Source organism: Canis lupus, chromosome 8, assembly GCF_011100685.1.
Source record: "Canis lupus familiaris isolate Mischka breed German Shepherd chromosome 8, alternate assembly UU_Cfam_GSD_1.0, whole genome shotgun sequence".
In the NCBI taxonomy this organism is placed as follows: domain Eukaryota; kingdom Metazoa; phylum Chordata; class Mammalia; order Carnivora; family Canidae; genus Canis; species Canis lupus.
Genome location: NC_049229.1, coordinates 24,221,887 through 24,243,045, shown reverse-complemented (window position 1 = coordinate 24,243,045; position 21,159 = coordinate 24,221,887). Strand labels below are relative to the sequence as shown.

Genomic DNA, 21,159 nt, shown 5'->3' with positions numbered 1-21,159 from the left:
CTGGGATTCTGACCTGAGCCTGAGGTAGACACTTAACTGACTGAGCCACCCAGGAGCCCCCAAAATTCTCTTGATACAGACTTACCTTAATGATTCTAGAAGATATTTTATTATAAGCTCATGTTAGAAAAGCATATTACATGAAGATCCTAACAATGCAAGATACTTGAAAAAGTACATTTAACCAAATGCTACATAAGCAATCTTAACTTAAGTCCCCATTCACTTATGTATTTATGAGGCTGCAAGAATGGAACCTGTGTTTCTTTGCAACTGGCCTTGTAGCTTGTGTAGCAGGGAAAATATGAATGCCACTTAGAGAATGATTTTCTATTTTGTTCTTTCATCTTACACTTCGTGTTCTATTGAATCCCTCAGAGACTATTCTTGTGCCATAGCAACACCTGCTGGGAGAGGGAAGTTGGAACAGCCACACTGTTGCCTGCCAAAGTTGTTTTCCTGATTGAATGGCACTGCATGTCCTCCATCTTCCAATATTAAACCCTCCAGAGTTGCTACCCTCCAAGATCCTGCCTCTCCCCATATGTTTCAAATAACTAACATTGCCATTGTAACAAGATTTTCTACAAGTCTTTCAAAAATAAGTAATGTATATGTGTGACTGTATGCATGTACATTTCCCCTTAGAATTTCTAAATGCAAATGCCCTGGCATTTCAATCTCATGTCTGTTTTTAATATGTGTTTTTATTTCCTGTTCTATCGCTAGATTTGCAATATATTGTCAATTCTGTTTTATTTGCATCTCCTAACTTATAGGTGAGTCAGTAAAAAAAAAATTTGCATGTCAGTGCCCCCCCAAAAAAAGGAGTTTTATTTTATTTACAGTGTGTGATAGGGTAAGTATTTATACGTATTCATATCATGGACAAAAACAGTAGGCTTACCATCTGGTGTAAGGGAATGTTTAAAAATAAGTGTCTGTTTCATATATGATTTACCCACAAGACTATAAGTAATACAAGTCTCAGAATATGGGTCCCCATGGACATTCTGTTGTAGAGCCAAATAGCCTCTTCTTTACTGCTAATAAAGGAAAGCCATAGCATGGACAAATTACTCAGTACTACCAAATGCTTCTGATATTTTACTCCTTGTATCATTACTGTGACCAAATTAAAATCTAGTAGAATTTCTAACTTTATAGAAACCAATTGTTTTTTTGTGTGTGTGTGTGTGGTTTTTTAAATTAAAAATAGAAAGAGTTCACGTGTGAATAATGAGATTCATATACTTTATAATTAAGTCTTGGATAATCAAGAGGTGATTATTCATCAATAGTTTCCTTACTTTGTCTTCTTAATAAGTTCTTCCCATTTCTGAATTGGTGCTCCATTCATCAGTCAAGAATTTATCAAGCACTTTAAAACATCACATGATGTGTCAGCTACCAAAAAAGTAGATAAAACCTGGTGCTGGGCAGCCCAGGTGGCCCAGCGGTTTAGCGCCACCTTTGGACCAGGGTGTGACCCTGGAGACCTGGAATCAAGTCCCACGTCAGGCTCCTTGTGTGGAGCCTGCTTCTCGCTCTGCCTGTGTCTCTTCTGCCTCTCTCTCTCTCTCTCCTTCTCCCTCTCCCCCGCCCCTTGTCTGTCATAAATAAATAACATCTTTAAACTGTTGCTGACCTCAGGACACTTGAGCTATATTTGTAAAGGAGAGAGCATTTTATCTTGGTATCTGTAGAATAAATTAGATAATGCTGTGATCAGAGACATGGGGTATAAATAAAAGATACAGAATATGGGACACCTGAGTGACTCAGTGGTTGAGCGTCTGCCTGCCTTTGGTTTAGGGCATGATCCTGGTTAGGGGATCAAGTCCCACATCAGGCAACCTGTGAGGAGCCTGCTTCTCCCTCTGCCTATGTCTCTGCCTCTCTCTATGTCTCTCATGAATAAATAAATAAAATCTTTAAAAAAACAAGATGCAGAATTCAAAAAGACTTAAGGGAACTGGATAAATTAAATTGGGCCTTAAAACAATGGGTAATGATTGGATGGGTATTATGAAAGTAAAGTAATTTCTGGAGAGAAGGAAGGAAGGGAATGAGCCAAACATGTTAAGAGAACCCAAAGACCTGCCTCAATTGAGTAGAGAATTTTCACAGAAGCATTGTAGCCTAATAAAGTTTGGCAGATAAGGGGAAAACAAGCAATGGGATTTAGACCTCTAGCCTAGAACACAAAAACTATTTAAGATATTTGAATGGTGGAATGACAAGATTTTTACTAAAGATTAATGCAGAAATGGGAAGAACTTTTTAGGAGGAGAGACATTAATTAAATTTTAATAATTAATTTATAAGAGGGAATATAATCCAGAAAGAAGCACAACATTCAATATGTTTATATTGCATTACACATTATATTGACCTATGGTTCAGAGAAGTTCTGCATATTTTAAAACTACTATAAAAACATTGTATGTGCTTCCTATCACATAATTCACCCTATTATCTATCTCTATGATTTTACAAAATAGGAACTAAGAAGTATCTGTGGAGGATTTTTATTCCTTTCATGAGAAATGTGCTATAAAGTGTTGCTGTCTTTCATCAAACATTTTGTGTTAGCAGTCTTGGTCGCTCAAAGGAAGCAAATATCGGCAAGTCCATTCATAAGGGAGAAGTCTTTAGCATGCTGGATTTCCTTTGTCACCTTGGAAATCTTTTAAACACACCTTACTAAATATTTTAATTGACACCTATTAATTAAGAAAATGGGTCAAGCGTATTAGTTTAAAAAGTACTTTGGTGGCTTGGATTGAAATTATTTTTAAGTTGAAGGAAATTCTCAAATTTCCCTTATATAGTCATGTGAATATTCTAGTGGCCACAGAACATCGCGTTCTTATGTATTTCCTGTCTTAAGACAGTTATTCCCACTCCTTAGTTGTGTGTTATTATCAGATGTGAGGTTTAGATTAGATTAGAATTTTCAAATATTAATGCCTGGAATTCTTAAAATATGAGTAATGATATTATTCTCATTTATATTAAATATGCTTTTTTGAGTGGAGAGAAATGAGTAGTTACAATAAGCATGCTGACAAATTCACTAACCTAATGGTTCATCTTGCTTATCCATAAATCCATTATGAGAAATCATCACTGATATACAATCAATAATTATTGCAATCACCAACTATTTCATTCTTTACATCCATGTAAAGTTATTTTTTGTTTTTTTTTCAAAACTTCAAAATTTGGATATATCCTTGTGCCTGTCTCATGGTTACAAGAAGATAATCTGTGATGAGTCAGCAAAAAAGAGATTGCACTCAGGACCAGTCTATAGTAAATTTTTAATGTTCACATGTTATTTTTGAAGATTTGATTCATTTGAAGTAGCCATATCTACAAATTCAGTATTTACTCAAGTCTTACTCTTTTACATTTCTTTATATACATTTGGTCAGTTTGAGAATTACTGAATTCTGACCTCTAGGGGTCACTTTTATAAACACATTTTTTAAAGTCTATTATGTTTTAAATATAGTTTAAACAAATATAGATTAAACATCTTAATTTAAAACATACATTAGGGTTATAAACTGTTTCTCCCTAACATTCAAGTATAGGGCAGCCTGGGTGGCTCAGCAGTTTAGTGCCTGCCTTCAGCCCAGGGCGTGATCCTGGAGTCCCGGAATCGAGTCCCATGTCAGGCTCCCTGCATGGAACCTGCTTCTCTCTCTGCCTGTCTCTGCCTCTCTCTCTTTGTGTCTCTCATGAATAAACAAATAAAATCTTAAAAAAAATAAAAATAAAAAAATAAAATAAAATTCAAGTATAATTAAATTAATGCCATGCTTATTTTAGGATTCTTAAAAAATGGGAGTCTGGTTGTCCTTCTGGAGAAAACTCTACTTATTACTTAATTGTATTTTTTATGTTAAAAGAAATATATCTTTTATTTCAATATCTACGATTAAAGTACACTATAAATAGTCATGTGTCTTAAACCAATAAATCCATAATAAGCAGATTCTGATGCCTTTGTTCTAGACAGCATATTTTCTCATACAGTTCAGATGAGCTAACTTTCCCCTGAATTCTTTTGAGAAAAATAGGCCAGTAATTTTCTGAGTAATGACTAAAGATTAAATTTACTCAGCTTCCTTCTCAATGAAGAAATGAAAACATTTGAATTTTCTATATTTGTTTTATATCAGTCTGTGATACAATGGAAATGTTGACAGAAATCCAGTTTAAATTACTTGTCTATTTATGTTTGGAATGAGAAACTTTGGTGTCATATGGTTTTCAGGTTTCTCTGATTATAGCATCTTCTACAGTAGCATTTCAGATAAGAGAAATCAAAATAAAGGCATGTATAATCTATGTCATAAAATGTACCTTTGTGTTTTTACCAGGAGGAAATGTTTTCTACTGAGTACACTGTGGATAAATGTGGATCTCACAAGGTGCAGACATTTCAAATTTTTCTACTTAGTTTGATGCTTTCCCTGGAGACAATATTTCAAGAAAAAATAATTTATTTGATTAGAGAAAGGATTAAAAACATTATGACAAATGATAAATGGCATGTCCTCAAGCTGGCTCTTTCCTTTTTCTCTTTCCTTTTTTTTTTTCTTTTTTACAACTTATCTATTCCGATTTTTAAATGAAAGGCAAAAGAAAAGCTAGAAGACTCCGTGTTTGACTCTCAACTTTCTCACACACCCACATGCATTTCAAGATACACCGCATCTAAAATCTATACTAACAACCTATTTTGCAGAAGATTCTGCTACTTATATGGGCTACTAATTACAGAAGTACTATATCTCATTATTTATTGCTTTTGTTTTAAAATATTTATGATTTATGTCTATTATATTTATTTCTATTAATATTCACAGATTTTTATCTCACCTTCTTACTCTTTTCACCCTCTCTCCCTCCCTTCCTTCTTCAGTTATTTCATGACTTCCTGATTTGTGCTAAGCAGGGAAGCAGGGCACTGTGGACACAGAATGCTTCCATACAGTCTGAGGGACTGCTTTCAAGGAGATGTCCGGTTAGGGAAAAAGATGTGGGAGAAAATAGAGAGTAAACCAAAAGTACATGTCAAAAGAGTACACAGTGTAATATGTGGCCTGGACAAGTGAGCAACCAACCCAGCGTAGGTGTAGGCAGTTATGACAAAAGTGGTAGTATCTGAACTGAATCTCAACACATGAGGTAGGCAGGGGCTCCTAGAAGTCAGCAAGGGCCAAATCCGCTGAACATAGGACAGAAATGCGTATTCAAGAGCACTGAGGTTCACCAGTCAGTGAAACTGCAAGAATTAATGTTTTAAGAGTGAGCGTTTTTCAGACTATGTTGCCCAGATTACCATACCCAGGTGATACATTTGTGTTATTTGTGTTAAAAAATGGAGTTTTTATCAGAAGAGCTTTGGAAAATAGGTTGCATTAATATTTTAGGTTTCCCTAAGCTTCTGGGAGTCTGTAAGATGCTAATATACTTTGCATATATTGTAGAAGAGTGAAAGAGGAAGGGAAATGTACAAGGAATAAAATTCATCAATAATCCCACACTCTGAGAGAACCACTGTTAGTGTTTTGGTATAGTTCCTTCTGGATTTTCTTTTCCTCTAGATTTACCATATATGTATCTTGCTCTTCCCTTAATCAGTGCACAATTACCTTCTTGTCTTAATTTGTACATTCAGCATAACATGTTTTTCTACATTCCTATCACATGCAAAATAAAGTGCTGGATACTAACAATATAAAGTCTATGTTTTCTTCCCTTTAATAAATTCCTTTGTAACATTCATCGGCATGCCTTTTTTTTTAATATAAAAATTTGACACTATTGTTTAGAGTGCTTAGTAATATCTTTTACTCACTAAACCATGGTGGTTATAACTCTTCATACTATGCAGGAGGATGCTTTTCTAACAATATGAGCATCTTTATCAATAAATATAAAGTCTATTATATCATCATTCAAAAGGCTGCATCATATTTTATTGTGTAACTACACCAGGATTTATTTAATGAATCTGTCAGGCTGTTTTAAGTTCTTTCAAGTTAAAACAGTATTGTGATGAACACTCTCAATGAGTATTGTAATTTTCATAGTGGCATGGAGAAAAATTGTATTTAAGATGATGAATCTAATGACAGGGTAACAGGAAGGCTGGAACAATTAGGCTGGTGACAGGGACCACTTATTGTGGTGTCACAAGAAGAGAAAATGATTGATTTTACTGAGAACTCTACCTATAGCCATGAAAAGAAATAAGCAGATATGGGAGACATTTTTGATGGAGGAACCAATGCAGCTGATTGGAAGTGGTGAGCAAGAGGAAATGATAAAACAAAGAAAACAGTGGCTTTCAGTTAGCAGATGAAGTATGTTGAAAATTAACTACCAAACTAAGTCAAGAAATAAATAGCACTTAGGTTTGGGGATTTGAAAGACTTTTGGGATATAGAATTAAGCTGCAATCATAGACTGAAAGCCTTGGGATAAAGTTAGAATTTGTATTTTCAACATATAAAAGAGAGAAATCTATGAGAAAAAAATGAGATTTCTTAACAGGGAAATTTATAGTAATAATTAAGAGAGGTGACTGCAGAATTCTGGAGAATGAAAAATGTAATGAGGAGAGGGAGGGAGGAGCCTATCAAAACTTTGAGAAGTGATAAGGTCTTCTTCACCAAGAACATTGCAAAGAAAGATTAACTCTGATTCCAAGATTTTAAACGCCTCATAAAAGAGTTGGAAAATAAACTGTTTTTCAGTTGGACTTTGCTATTTAGCAAAAATTGGGCTAATTTATTTTAAAAATCTATTTTTATTTTAATCCAGATTAAAACTGAGGCTTACATTTCTGTAATTTTGATTATGTAGGAAAGAATGTTTCCTAGTAAATAACATAACATAAATTTATAAAGGGAGTTTTTGAACTTTGTAGCATGTAAAAGTCAAAAAGTTTATATAGCTGGTCCACTATCTTTTTTTTTTTTTTTTTTTTAGAATGGTCTAATGTATTTAGGTGAATATTCATCCTGTTTCCCTATTCAGAAAATAAACACTTTAATTTAGCACCATTCTGTCCTTCATGTTCTATTATTTGTTTTTACAGTCAGGACATTAATAGCCTTGGAGCTTATAAAGTACAAATTCTTAGTTTCAAAAATGAAGAAATTAATAGAGTAATTAAGCTTGGTCAAGGTCATATGGCTTGTTTTTGGAAAACATGAGGAAAAAAGATCTCAAACAAGAGCACTCCATTAAATAGTCTTTTATCATTTATTTTAATTTATTTCACAAAGATTCATCAGAATTTGGACATATATTTGGCTTGGGTATTTTATAAGCAATTTTGACATACATATGAAATATTCTAATATATATAGAAAAATATATTTAAGGTAAATTTTTTTTATATTTAAGGTAAATATAGATATATAAGATATAAGATAGATATGGTCATTTGCAAAATATGTGTAATTTATCCCTTCACATTTCTACCTGAGAATAAAAATCGGTCCAATTTATCCCTGGGAGCACAGCAGTCCTGAGCAGGAGGAGGGCGGTGTCCAGTGCTAACTCAAGCTATTCATTCCAGACACCATAGTTTACTGGAGACTGCTACAGAGGTCACGTTTCAACGTTGGCCACCTGGTATAAATTAGCTTCAATTTGACTTTTGTTTGAATCAAAGTATTTATCCTGTCTTATTCTCAATGTTCTCACTTGCTAAATTTTAATATTAAATATTCGATCCTTAGGATTCAAGGGAATGAAAATGTAAAACTTCTAATTATGCCTGGCACACAGTAGGGGCATAATTAATATTAAATGCAGAGGTTATTGCTGTCATTCTGTGTGCTTTCTAATAGAGGGTGAGTAAATATTACAGCTTCTTCTACATGGTACTGCTTAGAATTGCATCATTCCCTCATGGTTCATTTCAAAAAGAACAAATTACTTAACTAGATCATTTATTTTTTATATTTACAGAAGTTAGCTATTTAATCAAAATAGTTACCATGTAGGTTTTCTAAATGTTAGCATTTTAAAAAATATATTAATGCCAAATTCTGGAATGTATGTATCTACTTCAAGAAGGTGGTGGTTAATGTTTCATATTTTCTAATTTCTAAGATGTATGCATTACTTAACTAGTTTTAAAAAAATAAGAAGTAAGGAATTAAATGAAAAAATAGACATGAAGATACTTAAAGAGCCAGATAATTAACTCTCCTATCATTTTGGACTTGAATTTATTTTTTCCATGTGTAATAAGAGCAATAGCATTTCAATTAAGTTGAAAAATAATTTAAAAATTAATTATGTTTGGTTTTGTTCCTGGGCACTGGAACATAGTAATGCTAATAAGGAGAATAAAACAGTACTTTTTATCCATATACACAGTATTACCTCCAAAAGGAGCATATGGCATTTCTCAGAGGGATAGAATTATTCATATATTTCTTGTTATTCTGGCATTCAAAGTTAGCCATACTTTTTTGATAGATATTTTATTGCACAAATACAATGGATTTCATATATATTTGTATAACAAATAAAAGTCTTCAATGGGACAAGTGATATGGTTTGTAACAAAACACTTTGGATAGTAGTTGCCTTTTATTGGCTCATGCTTTTCACTAAACCCTAACATAAATGCATTCCAGCACAGTAAAGTAATTTCCAGTAAGATGACCCTCTCATAAACATGTTCAGTAAAATCAGAAATTAGCTTTACTTGAAAAAATTACAATATTTATATTGTTGAATATCTTTTGGAGTATTTACTTAAAATTAATTCTACAGAAATAGAGGCAAATTATGACAAACTATTTGCAATTATGTCAAAATGTCTTAAAAGGAAATTATATGAAATTCAAATGTTAAAAAAATATTAAAAGTCCAAGAAGAAGAATATCGTGAGTGGATTCTCAGAGTGTGGCCTTGTAAGTCATTTGTTCCATTCCATTTCCGTTAGGGAGAAAACAAACCGTAAACTTTAGCAATTCGGCAACAGTTTCTGTACCAGAGTCAAAACTTCTGGTTTTATGTCAGAGTTTCTTCTTTTTCCTTTTCCTATTATTTGGTATTTACTGTGCCAGCTAAGTTGATAATGTCTCTTATCCCTTTCCTATAGCATCCGTGGGAAAGAGATAACAGCATAGGAAACAAGACTGAAAAGCTGAATCCTACCTTCAGCAAGCAGGATCACTCTTCTGTGAAATGCAGATATTAAAAACCCAGTTAATGGCTGATAATGACAAGTCATTGAGTAGATTGTTCTATGTTGACCATTTATGTTCCAATTTAATGCTTTATCTATTTTGCTAATGTTTGAAGACCTCATTTGTGAGAGTTGTAGGAAAACAATTCAGAATTCTTTTAAGTGAGAGTATGTGCCACTTACTCCCAGGTCTCTATTGTTTTTGTCATCTGAATTGTCACACTTCTTCAACCAGCAGAAATTGTTTCCTTATGATTTTCTGTGTTTGAATATGCTTTACCAGTTTATACTAACCTTGAAAAATTTTCTTTTTCCCATTTCAAGTTCCACCCAATCTGACTGTTCCACAGGAAAAATCACCTCTGGTCACCAGAGAAGGGGACTCAATAGAACTGCAGTGTCAAGTAACTGGAAAACCTAAGCCCATCATCCTCTGGTCTAGAGCGGATAAAGAAGTGGCAATGCCTGATGGGTCAATGCAAATGGAGAGTTATGACGGAACACTGAGGATTGTGAATGTATCTAGAGAAATGTCAGGAATGTACAGATGTCAAACCAGCCAATACAATGGATTTAATGTGAAACCAAGAGAAGCCTTGGTGCAGCTCATTGTGCAGTGTAAGTATATTTTTTTTCTTTGTGTCCCATTAGGGGAAGGGAAGAAAAGATACAGTTATTCTGCTAGTGAAATGAAGTAGATTTTGTGATTGGGTTAGGGTAAAATGTTTCTATATTATCACTAGACAATTTAAGCTATAGTTTTTCCTAAATCTGCCTATTGCTTGAGCTGGTACTAATAGAAAAGAATAGTGTCGGTGTGTGTGTATGATGATTATGATGGTATTCTGTGGTTGGTTAATGCCAAAGAATCAACACATTTAATGGTTAAAAACTGGCTATGTGCAATGAACCAAAGTGGAGACTGGAAATAATTGCCAATTCAGATTACCCTAATATTTTGTTTTCACAGTTCTTATTTCCACTTCAGGCAAGTGCATGCCCTTTGCCCAAATTATCCACCTATTTCCAAGCATCCCTTCACTTAAATTGTAGAGACTTGATCATTGAAATGCTATGTTTGCATATCTGAAGTTGTAAGAGTAGGTTACATAATTATCTAGTAAAACAGAAATAATTCAAATATTCCGTACTGAATTTTTGCTTGATTTTATTAAGAGAAAATGGTTTAACTGTGAGAGTTAAATATAATAGATTTTAACTCTTTTTATTGAAATTACAGTTCTGACAAAAAATTGTAGATATCATGTGCTTTGAATTTGCTTTTAGAATTAAAAGTATCTAAATTCATAAATGTAAGAAAAAGTTTAATGATGTCCCTGGTGCTGGGTTATTAGAGGATGCTCTGGTAATTTGGAAGGCAGGTGGTACTGATAGTGCCAAAAGAGAGAAGTAAACTAAACACAATCTGCTCAAACTCCAATAGTGCTACTGGGAGTTTTAATTGATATATAATTTGTTAAATACATGGTGGCAAAGTCTTTAAGAATATGAATGAATTAGATGAAACTATACACTTCAGTAAACAATGATGTTGTTTCTTTTCTATGGCTCTGTAACTCAGAAAATGGAAAATAGAATTTAGTCCAAAAATGTCTCTTTTTATATTAGATTTAAGGATGTTGGCAGACTGAATTAACTGACTTTAAATCTGAAAGGATAATTGAAATATGAAAGGATTATGTTTGGAACTGATAATTAAGTTCATTTGCAATGAGTTATGTGAATTGTGGGGGGAAGAGCAAGGTTCTGGGCACTGCTTAACCATTCCTTGTCCCCATGCTATAGAAACACAGATTCTAGTTTGCTATCTGTGCTATAAATTTGCAAACTGATATTTGCCAAATACCTTGGCAATTGATTATGACTTTGTTTGTTTCCAAACAACACAGCTTTTAGATAGCAAGTTTTATTCAGCACTTTAGTATTGCTTTTTCCTACTGGTCTTTGTACTTATGACAAACTCATGGGTCGGAGGGTCGTGTGAAAACAGCTTCCAGACAGAAAAAAGAAAGAAAAGAAAAGAATTAAAAAAGAGAAACTTCTCTTCAATTCTCAAAAAACAAAAAAAGATACTTTCCAGTGACCTTAGAGGAAACTGATACAGTTTGGAATGCTTCCTCTGGATTAGGCACAAAGCTTCCAAGTTCCTAAAGCTATTAGGGCTACAAGTTTCACTCTGCTCACACCTTTTCAGGGAAGCTCCAATTCAAATCAAAGTTATGGAACCCATTGATTCTAGGGAATTTTGAATTAAAGCTGGATTCCAGCAGTCTTGCCAGTTTCAGGTGAGGATGCCATCATGTCTTTGAAGAAGCTCCCTTTCATGTATTCCCAGTTCTTGTGAAGAATTTGATTATGTGTCTGAGGGTTTGCCAGGTACAAATAAATGGTAACAACTCAAGATTATTCCTGAGTGAATCAAATGTTGACTTTCTAGGCACGTAATCCCTGCCAGCAAGTCCAACCTGCATGTCTAACTAAGGCTTATTCCTTCGTAATGAATAATGCAGGAATTCTGATTTTTAAAAAAATTATAAACATTTCAATTTTTATAGTGATTTCTTAAAATCATGAAGATAGGGGATCCCTGGGTGGCGCAGCGGTTTAGCGCCTGCCTTTGGCCCAGGGCGCGATCCTGGAGACCCAGGATCGAATCCCACGTCGGGCTCCCGGTGCATGGAGCCTGCTTCTCCCTCTGCCTGTGTCTCTGCCTCTCTCTCTCTCTCTGTGACTATCATAAATAAATAAAAATTAAAATAAATAAAAATAAAAATAAATAAAATCATGAAGATAATATGATAATTGTGCTTAACCTCAGTCATGCTAGGTGTGGGAAATATCCATATCAATATAAAATACTAAGTTATTTCATATACATGTGCACACACGTATGCATATATGTATGTGCATGTGTTTATATTATCTTCAGCAAATAGTTACATCACTGCAGCTACAAGCTTGGCTTTACATATATTTTGTATTCTCAGCATAACATATTTTGCATTTAGCTATCCATTAGCTCTATTGAGTAAATATAAGTGGTAACAAATGGAATGGTAATAAGTGGAGTAAGAATAAATATATTGCATACTCCTTCCTTATTACATGCCTGGTTTTTATTATTTAGATTTCACGAGTATTTGAGGACTTGTTGCATAGAGTATGACACCTAAAAGTGTTTGAGTGTATGAAGAAGATGTAAAAGTATTCTAACATTTATGAAACACCTTTTTCAGGACTTGAACTCTACACTTTATTATGATTTCTTTTCTTATAATATTTATTACATTGGCAAATTCTGGGACAGTCCACTTTACACACACATGCACTACATAATACATACATGTACTTATATTTAATTTTATGATCTGAAATGTAAAGAACGAAAAAGGTGATCATCATAGTAAATAAGAAACAAACAAAAACTTGGTGTTTCTAAGGCACGTATTTTTCCTTGTTTAGTTTTACTGTGTCCAATTAAACAATAGCTGATCAAAAGGAATAAAGGAGCTTAGAAGTAATTGTATATAGGACTTTAATGAGATTGTACATGCCTAAATATATATATATATTTATATATATATATATATATATATATCCATATTCCATAAGTGATGGAATACTCCATTTATTTTAATGTTCTAAATTACCAAATGAGATTTATTGTTACCTAATGTTTAATTAAAATTATAAAGCAGTCATTTTACTAAAACTTTTTGAATTATTTACTATCTGCAGTTAATTTGCTTCTTCTTAAAAGGTGTAGATAAAGAATGATTTAACAAGTTACAGAAGCTTCAAGGTATTTTACATCATTCTATATCCTATTAAGAGTAGCTAAATCACCAAAATGAAGTAATTCAAATTATTAAGTTCCTGTGCACATTGCTCATTCCTGGAAAGAAAAAAATATTATAATATTTTTAACTATGAAAATTGACAATTATCACAAATAATATGGGCCAGGATAGGTAGTTGCAAATATAATTATAAAAGTTTGAAAAATAGGGACGCCTGGATGGCTCAGTGGTTGAGCATCTGCCTTCAGCTCAGGGCACAATCCCAGGGTTCTGGAATTGAATCCTGCATCAAGCTGCCATTAGGGAGCCTGCTTCTCCCTCTGCATATGTCTCTGCCTCTCTGTGTCTCTCATGAATAAATAAATAAAATCTTTAAAAAAAAAAGTTTGAAAAATAGTGACAAAATTAATCTAAATTTTTAAAAAATTTCTAGGTGAAACTACGAAGTACAGTGTAGTTTTAATAACCGGCCATCAAATTTTCAACTATTATTTAATTTCATCTCTATGTTTTTGGAACTGTATATTAATTATTTTCACTTTCAAGTTCATTTTTATTTGAGGCATTTTTATTCTATTACAATAGATTCTTTGAAAATAAAAGTTATATGTGTTAATTGGTCTGTATCATTTAAAAATCATAGTATGTACAGAGCTTATTGAACAAAACTAGAACAATTTCCTAACAAAGTAACAGTAATAATATAATAAAAATTAAATAATGTTTCATTTACTCATTAGAGTACTGATCATTTGAATATTGAATATTATTTAAATAAAAATGCCATTGCATGAATATTTTCAAATACATATTTATGTATATTAAAAGATGAAACTAAGATATGCCTATTGTCTTCTTAAAGGAAATTGTTGTTTTCCTTTTTTCTTTTAAAGTTCACAAGCTTTATTGGTGTTTTTCTTATATTTGTATTATATAAGTCTATTTATTATGTACTATGAATTTAATTTCATAAACTAGAACATTTTATTTTAATAAAAGCTATTTTTTTAAATGGTTTCATCTCAAAAGCACTGGTAATATCTTCTAGTAAAATGAATATATTTTGAAATACACTTTCTTGAAAATCAGTTGGAGAAGATATATACTGCATTGAATGTCACTTTTATTATTAAAGCTTCATTATATATATGCACATTTGTTGTGCCTCCAATACAGATTAATAGGAGAAAATAAAATTTAATTTCATTTATACAGGGTATCCAACAGACATGGAAATTCCAGAGACACTCAGGCAAAATGAGGTACCTGTGTCATTCAGAATGAGAAGAAGGGGTTAGGAATGTGATACTCAAAAGAGAAGGGATGCAATTCACAGAAAGATGACAAAGAGTAAATGTTTGTTCAACAAATGTTTGTTAGATTACTGAGAAACAAGGGGACATATAGGACTTTGGTCAAACAGGCCTTGCTAGGTTCCTCCCTGCCTATCCTAGTCTAGTTTATAGCATAATGTAGTTATCCATGGTGATAGCTCTCTTCCTGGAGAAGGCTCTCTATCTAAATTCTTTGTAGGCAATTGACAGAGAAGGTCAAGAGTTTTTCCTGAATCTACTGGGTTTGGATTGCTTTTTAATTCAAAATAATCTTCATGCCAAAGTGACCCATCTTGGGGCGGTTTGTCCTTGGCCACTAACAAGAAGATCATGGACCTTATAAAAAAAGAAAAGAAACCTTAAATACAGATCAGAATGTACTGGAACCTACTTGCTTATTATTTGTAGACAACTGGAGTAATTTTCTATAGTATTAAGATATATAGAATGACTGTATTGAGTGACTCTAACTAATTTTTGGATTTTTTTAAAACAGCAAAATTGCTCTGAAAATAACAGTGTGACTAGAGATTAAAGCTAATACAAGAGAGAAAGTAACTATTAATAAAAGAAGAAACAAGGGAGCAATTTATCTTTACACAGCAAGATGTTAAAGGCTATTCAAAGGAATTTATAAATGAATGGACAAGAATTTTAATTTATTAGTAGAACAACAAAAGGGCTTCCTGCTCAGTAGCCTACTTACCCAGATGCCTTTCCTAATTTCATATTATTCAGTATATCCTTTCTCAGCCTATTATTAGACAAGATAATTCAGCATTGAGTCTTTAGGGATGCTCTTACTCCTCCCTTCTGTTCCCACCAATTCCTCAACTGTTTTTCACTATTCTAGTCCTGCCTAAGTCCCACCACTTTAGAAAGCCTCTTGGTATTTGAGAAGGGTCCTCCCTGGTAGTCTTATGTTCAGTCTACTCGAGACAGGTTAGGGGACGCCTGGGTGGCTCAGCCAGTTAAGCGCCTACTGTCAGCTCAGGTCATGATCTCTGGGTCCTGAGATCAAGCCCAGATTGGGCTCCCTGCTTGGCAGGGAGTGTGCTTGCTTTCCCTCTCATAAATAGATAGATAGATAGATAGATAGATAGATAGATAGATAGATATCTTTAAAAAAGGTTAGGACTTCAAAGTAAAACATTGTTTTGAACATATATATTAGATGATATACTTCTTTGAAAAGTATTGGTCATTATTTCATCATTGCCTTCCTCAAAAGTCACTTGTCAAATTGGTAGATTTTTTACTTCTGATCCATTTCTAGGGTTTCGATATATCCTTGGGAAAAGTTTAATGCTGAAACTCTACTTGGTAAGAAATTATTCACACCATCTTCTCACTGGGAGAATTTTTAATATACTCCATTAGCATGTGGGTTGGGGAAAACTTTTAAGTTTACTAAGAATATAATATTTTAAGCATTTGTTTTTCATATTTTAACATTAATGATTATTGAATAGAACTTAGCATTTATTTTCCAGTGCTGTTTTATTTGAATTAAATGGCTATGCTTTTTTGTTGTTTGCAGCAGTTATTAGAAATATTAATCAACTGAGCCCTAAGGTAATGCTAATATTCTAAAAACATTAATATTTATGCTACTTTCTCCCCCCCCTCCCCCCCCCGCCAAGGAAGTTAAGATCTTTTCTTTGGAAGAATGAAACAATAGTCTTAGGAGGTGGTGTACAATTTAAATTGTATAAAATAAAATTCTTGACTTTCTACTTCAAGTCAATATGTCATATAAATATATCTTACGTCATTTCCCAGTGGACTTAATGAGGAATTATAATGGAGCTGCCTTGAAAACAAATATGTTTAAACATTTTATTTTTATATTACTCTTGAATATATTGAAAATTGAGCTTCCCAAGTGGGTGAAGCCTTTTTAGAATGAATTTACTTTGGCTGAACTGCTTTTGCCATCTCAGGCAATCTGCTTGCTCCCTGTTTCCTCACTCTTCTAGAGAAGATAGCAGGGTAGATAACCATCTAAGGAAATTGTCAGAGAAAACTGAAAGTCTCTCTCTCACTAAAGAGCTTCTCAGTGTAGAACGCAGATGTGATGTCTTTATTGAGCAACTGAGTATAGATTGTCTGGAACAAGAGTAGGTTTATCCAGTAAGTACATAGATATGTAAAGAAGCTGAATTTATAATTTTTCCTTGTTGCATCTCTGGTGCTATCCTAATGTAGAGCCAAGCATAGTTTAATATTTAGAAAAACTTATCCATTAAAATTTTTGTTTTCAGTGCCTACACAAAGGAGACGGGGACCAGCCTGCATTAGTAGAGTGATTAAAAGCAGTCCAACTCTAATCCAGCCAAATCTTGTGTTTATTGATGTTATTATTTAAGTCCTCCTGTCCACTCTTGTAGTGCATAAATAGATTCAGGTGGATGATAACAGCATTTCCATAATACTGAAAAGACATTTTTTTCCCTGAAAACTTTTAGATATGTGATTAAATTAAGTGCATTTTGAATGAAGAAAGTTTATGCTGTCTCTTTTCCCAGGATCTTTTCCTCATTTCTCATTGTATGGAAGTATATTATCTAAGAAAGGTGAACATAAATACATATATAAGTATATATGTGTCACAATAAAAATTCTGTGACTTTTTTATTTCAGTTAAAATGGGATTTACCTCTCATCCAAAAATAAGTGTATTCTTCCCAAATATAGAATTCAGACATTTTCCAAATACCATGCTCTTCTCTCATGAAAATAAAAAGGTACTACTACTAATAATAATACATTCAAATAAATTGTGCACAGTTTACAATAATAAACCCCATGAACATGCCTGTGACTTTATCAATTTATTTTAAATAATAGATCACCAATAAAATGCTCAGTACACAGGAAAATATAAAGTGGGCAGAAGAGATGTGTCTCTGGTTAAGGAAAAAAAAAATTTCAAAAGTTAGGTAACAATGTAAGAAACAGAATGTCAAAAAGGCATTTAATCCATTTTACATAAAACCAATCAGGAACTGAGAAATCATAGGCCAGTATTGTGAGAAAAAGGCCTGATTTTGTATCCCTTCAGCAGAAGACACACATTTAAACCAGTATTTAGTCCACTTGCAAAAAATAGAATTGATATAGAATTTTAGATTGTCTATTGTTAACAATTTTGTCTTTAGTGATTATCAATTGTTTGATCCAACATCAGAGTTTGATATTTAATACCAGTCCCAGATTTTTTTTTGTCTTTGCATGCATTATGTTATTTTGGGTTATATTCTATTCTATTGTGTCAATAATTTTTTACCTAGTAGTAAACTCCTTTACTGTATAACTTACTGGAGGGTTTTCTAAGGTTCAATTATATTCAAGCTCATGGGACTACCAGGGGCAGATATGGCATAAAATTCACTTTACAGCGATAAGATTGGAACGACAGCTTGCCAGCATGTCCTCTCACTCCCTACTCCTAAGGACACTTGAACATTCTGAAAGCATGTTTGATTGTCATGATTGGAGAAGGTGGGATGCTCTTGGTATCTAGTGCACAGAGGCCAGGGATGTTGCTAAATGTCCCAAGGCACAGGATAAACTCCCAACGTAGAATTATTCTGCCTGAAATGTAATAATTTGTTGTATGTGGGGGTTATATTAATTTTCAGGTATTTTTAGACATTCCCAGCCTCTAATCTTGAGATGCCAGTAGCACATCTCTTCTCATGTCATAACATAAAAAAGAAATCTCTTTAAACATTGCCAAATGTCCCAGATGTTAATGGGTAACATTACCCCAGGTTAAGGCCCACTACCCATATAACGGTTCCTAAATATGAAGAGAAGAGCAATATAATTTGGGGATGGGAACTCGGGTGGAATCATCTGCCTCACAGGAACCAGTGTCTTTTGCTCAAAGTTATAGACACAACTCCCAGTCCCTGGAGTTACATTAACTACACTAAGCTCAAAGCTATGGCATCCTATTAGATATTATTCCTCTATTCCTATCCCTCTCAATCCAGAAGCAATTTAATACAGAAATGTTGCCTAAAATCATAGTTGACATTCTTCCCTTGTCAAGTTACCAGGGAAGCAGAGCAGAACTTTGAAGAAGGTCAGATTCTCATGCAGCAGGGGAAAAGGATTTTGTCATCCTTTCAAATGCATCTACTCTTCATCTGCCCTGTTAAACTTTCTTAGTAAATCTTCTACTTTAGTACTTTTCTTCATTTGATCATAATAATTACAGTTGTATGTATTGAGCAAGTATGTTTCCAACATACCTTACTTTTTTTTTTTTACCTTACTTTTTAAAAATTCTTTCGCTCATCTTCTGTGAACTGCTGTGCCTATATTCTTTCTCTGTAAGTTTTTTTTGGCTTTTTATCTGGGTTTGGAAGGGAGTAGCTGTATTTCATGCTGTTCCATCGGATCATTTGATCTTCTATGAATTCCTTTCTTCTGGCAAATGAGTATTTCCTTGAAGCCTTAAAGATTCTAGTAGGAAAAAGCAAAAGTTCTTCAAAAGAAAACTTTGAGACTTAAGCTGACTGTGCATTGTGAAATTGAAAGAAATTCTCCCTTGATTTTACACTTATTAGACTTATTTTATATGTGAAATTACTCTTTATTCTTAACTCCAAACTGTTTTCAAAGCAAAAGAAGGAAAAAACTTTCTTGAAAATTGGGAAATGGTGGATTTTGTTCTTTAATATTGTTTCTCAATGAAAGGAATAAAATGTTTTTCCTTGAGAAAGATTGTTATGTAGCTTGAGTAACATTTTTTTTTCAATTAAAGAGGGATTTAACTTTAAAAAATTAATCAATGGGATCCCTGGGTGGCGCAGCGGTTTGGCGCCTGCCTTTGGCCCAGGGCACGATCTTGGAGACCCGGGATCGAATCCCACATCGGGCTCCCGGTGCATGGAGCCTGCTTCTCCCTCTGCCTGTGTGTGTGTCTGCCTCTCTCTCTCTCACTGTGTGCCTATCATAAATAAATTAAAAAAAAAAAAAAATTATTTAAAAAAAAAAAATAAAAAAAATAAAAAATTAATCAAGTGTGGAAAATACTAAAAATTAATCAGGAATTGAAAATATTTAAGAAAAAATGAGATACAGTTTCTTAGCATTTTAACTATTTGCATGAAATGTATGAAATGATAGGGGCACCTCGGTGACTCAGTTAGGCAGCTGACTTGATTTCAGCTCAGGTCATGATCTGAGGGTCCTGGGATTGAGCTCCCTTAGGCCTTTGCGCTCAGTGGGGATTCTGCTTGAGGATTTCTCTCCCTCTGCCCCTCCCCCACCTCACATGCACTCTCTGTCTCTCTTTCTCAAGATCTTTTTATACAATGGAATATTACTCAGCTATTAGAAATGACAAATACCCACCATTTGCTTCAACGTGGATGGAACTGGAGGGTATTATGCTGAGTGAAGTAAGTCAGTCGGAGAAGGACAAACATTATATGTTCTCATTCATTTGGGGAATATAAATAATAGTGAAAGGGAATATAAGGGAAGGGAGAAGAAATGTGTGGGAAATATCAGAAAGGGAGACAGAACGTAAAGACTGCTAACTCTGGGAAATGAACTAGGGGTGGTGGAAGGGGAGGAGGGCGGGGGGTGGGAGTGAATGGGTGACGGGCACTGGGGGTTATTCTGTATGTTAGTAAATTGAACACCAATAAAAAATTTAAAAAAAATAAAAAAAAAATAAAAAATGTGTGAAATGGCAGAATTAATCTGATAGGCCTTCAGTTATTCTCAGTTTCACTATCAATGTCAACATTTTTCCAGTGGTTCTAGTATTTGAAGATAAATGCTGTTAAGCACAAGCTAAATGCTTTGTGTACAACATATATTGATAAATATAATACTTTATTTCTAAGTTAAAAGATTTAAGTAATCTGAGTATGTGAAGTTTTTACTGTAAGGAATGAATTGAAACCTTAAGGCACAAAGGTATGTAAATATTTAGAGATGTAAATGTGTATGATGCATGGCTGCCTGCCTATTATCTACCTTTCTATCCATCCATCCATTCATCCATCCATCTATCTCAATGTTGGCTTCATGCAAAATACATTAATAAGAATGAGCGTTCATGGAAATTGCATGTTTATTGAGTGAACACTCATCCTTAGTAATGAATTTTTCTTCTTTGCCTTTTCTGATGTGTATGTGCTAGCTCTGTTTGTATCTTCTGCTCATGTCTTTTTTGTTTATTTTAGAGAGGCAGAGTGTGAGAGCAGGGAGGAGCGTGGAAGGAGAGGGAGAGAGAGAATCTTAAGCAGGCTCCATGCTCAGCACAGAGCCCCACACGCAATTGTATCTCACGACTCTGAGATCATGACCTGAGCTGAAATCAAGAATTGGATGCTTAACTGACTGAGCCAACCAGGCACCCCACCACTCATGTCTTTATTTCTACTTATTCTTCCTTTCTCTGATCAGGTTTTGTTCCTGTTGTGCTATTGTTCTCTTACTCCACACTCCCTTGCATGACAATATAAGGGCTTAAGCCATGACTGTGTACAGATCTTCCCTGAATTTGTATCTGAGGCATTCATCCAGCTTCTGTGAACTTCAGCTTACTTTCCTGATTTATTCTAAACTCCAATGTGACTAAAATTAAACTTACAGTGATTCTTTATTTTTTTCTTCTACGTTCCTTGCCCTACCTGAAAAGATCTCTCTCCCCTCTGAGAGTTACCATTCTGTCTTCCTTTTTTCCCAAGTCGATTTGAAAATCAGGATATTGGATTCTGAGATTAGTGACCTGGTT

General features: G+C 33.8%; 1 protein-coding gene across 3 annotated transcripts in view; it reads left to right on the top strand.

The window, feature by feature from the left end:
* MDGA2 (MAM domain containing glycosylphosphatidylinositol anchor 2) overlaps window positions 1–21,159 on the top strand; it is a 782,196-nt gene that overhangs the window by 588,324 nt on the left and 172,713 nt on the right. For all 3 annotated transcript variants that reach the window (XR_005363220.1, XR_005363219.1, XM_038544626.1), the window contains exon 8: window positions 9,563–9,856. Coding sequence is in view for 1 of the 3 variants with exons in the window: in XM_038544626.1 (XP_038400554.1) it covers window positions 9,563–9,856 (294 nt within the window). In the remaining 2 variants the exon portion in view is untranslated. The remainder of the gene's footprint in view (window positions 1–9,562; window positions 9,857–21,159) is intronic.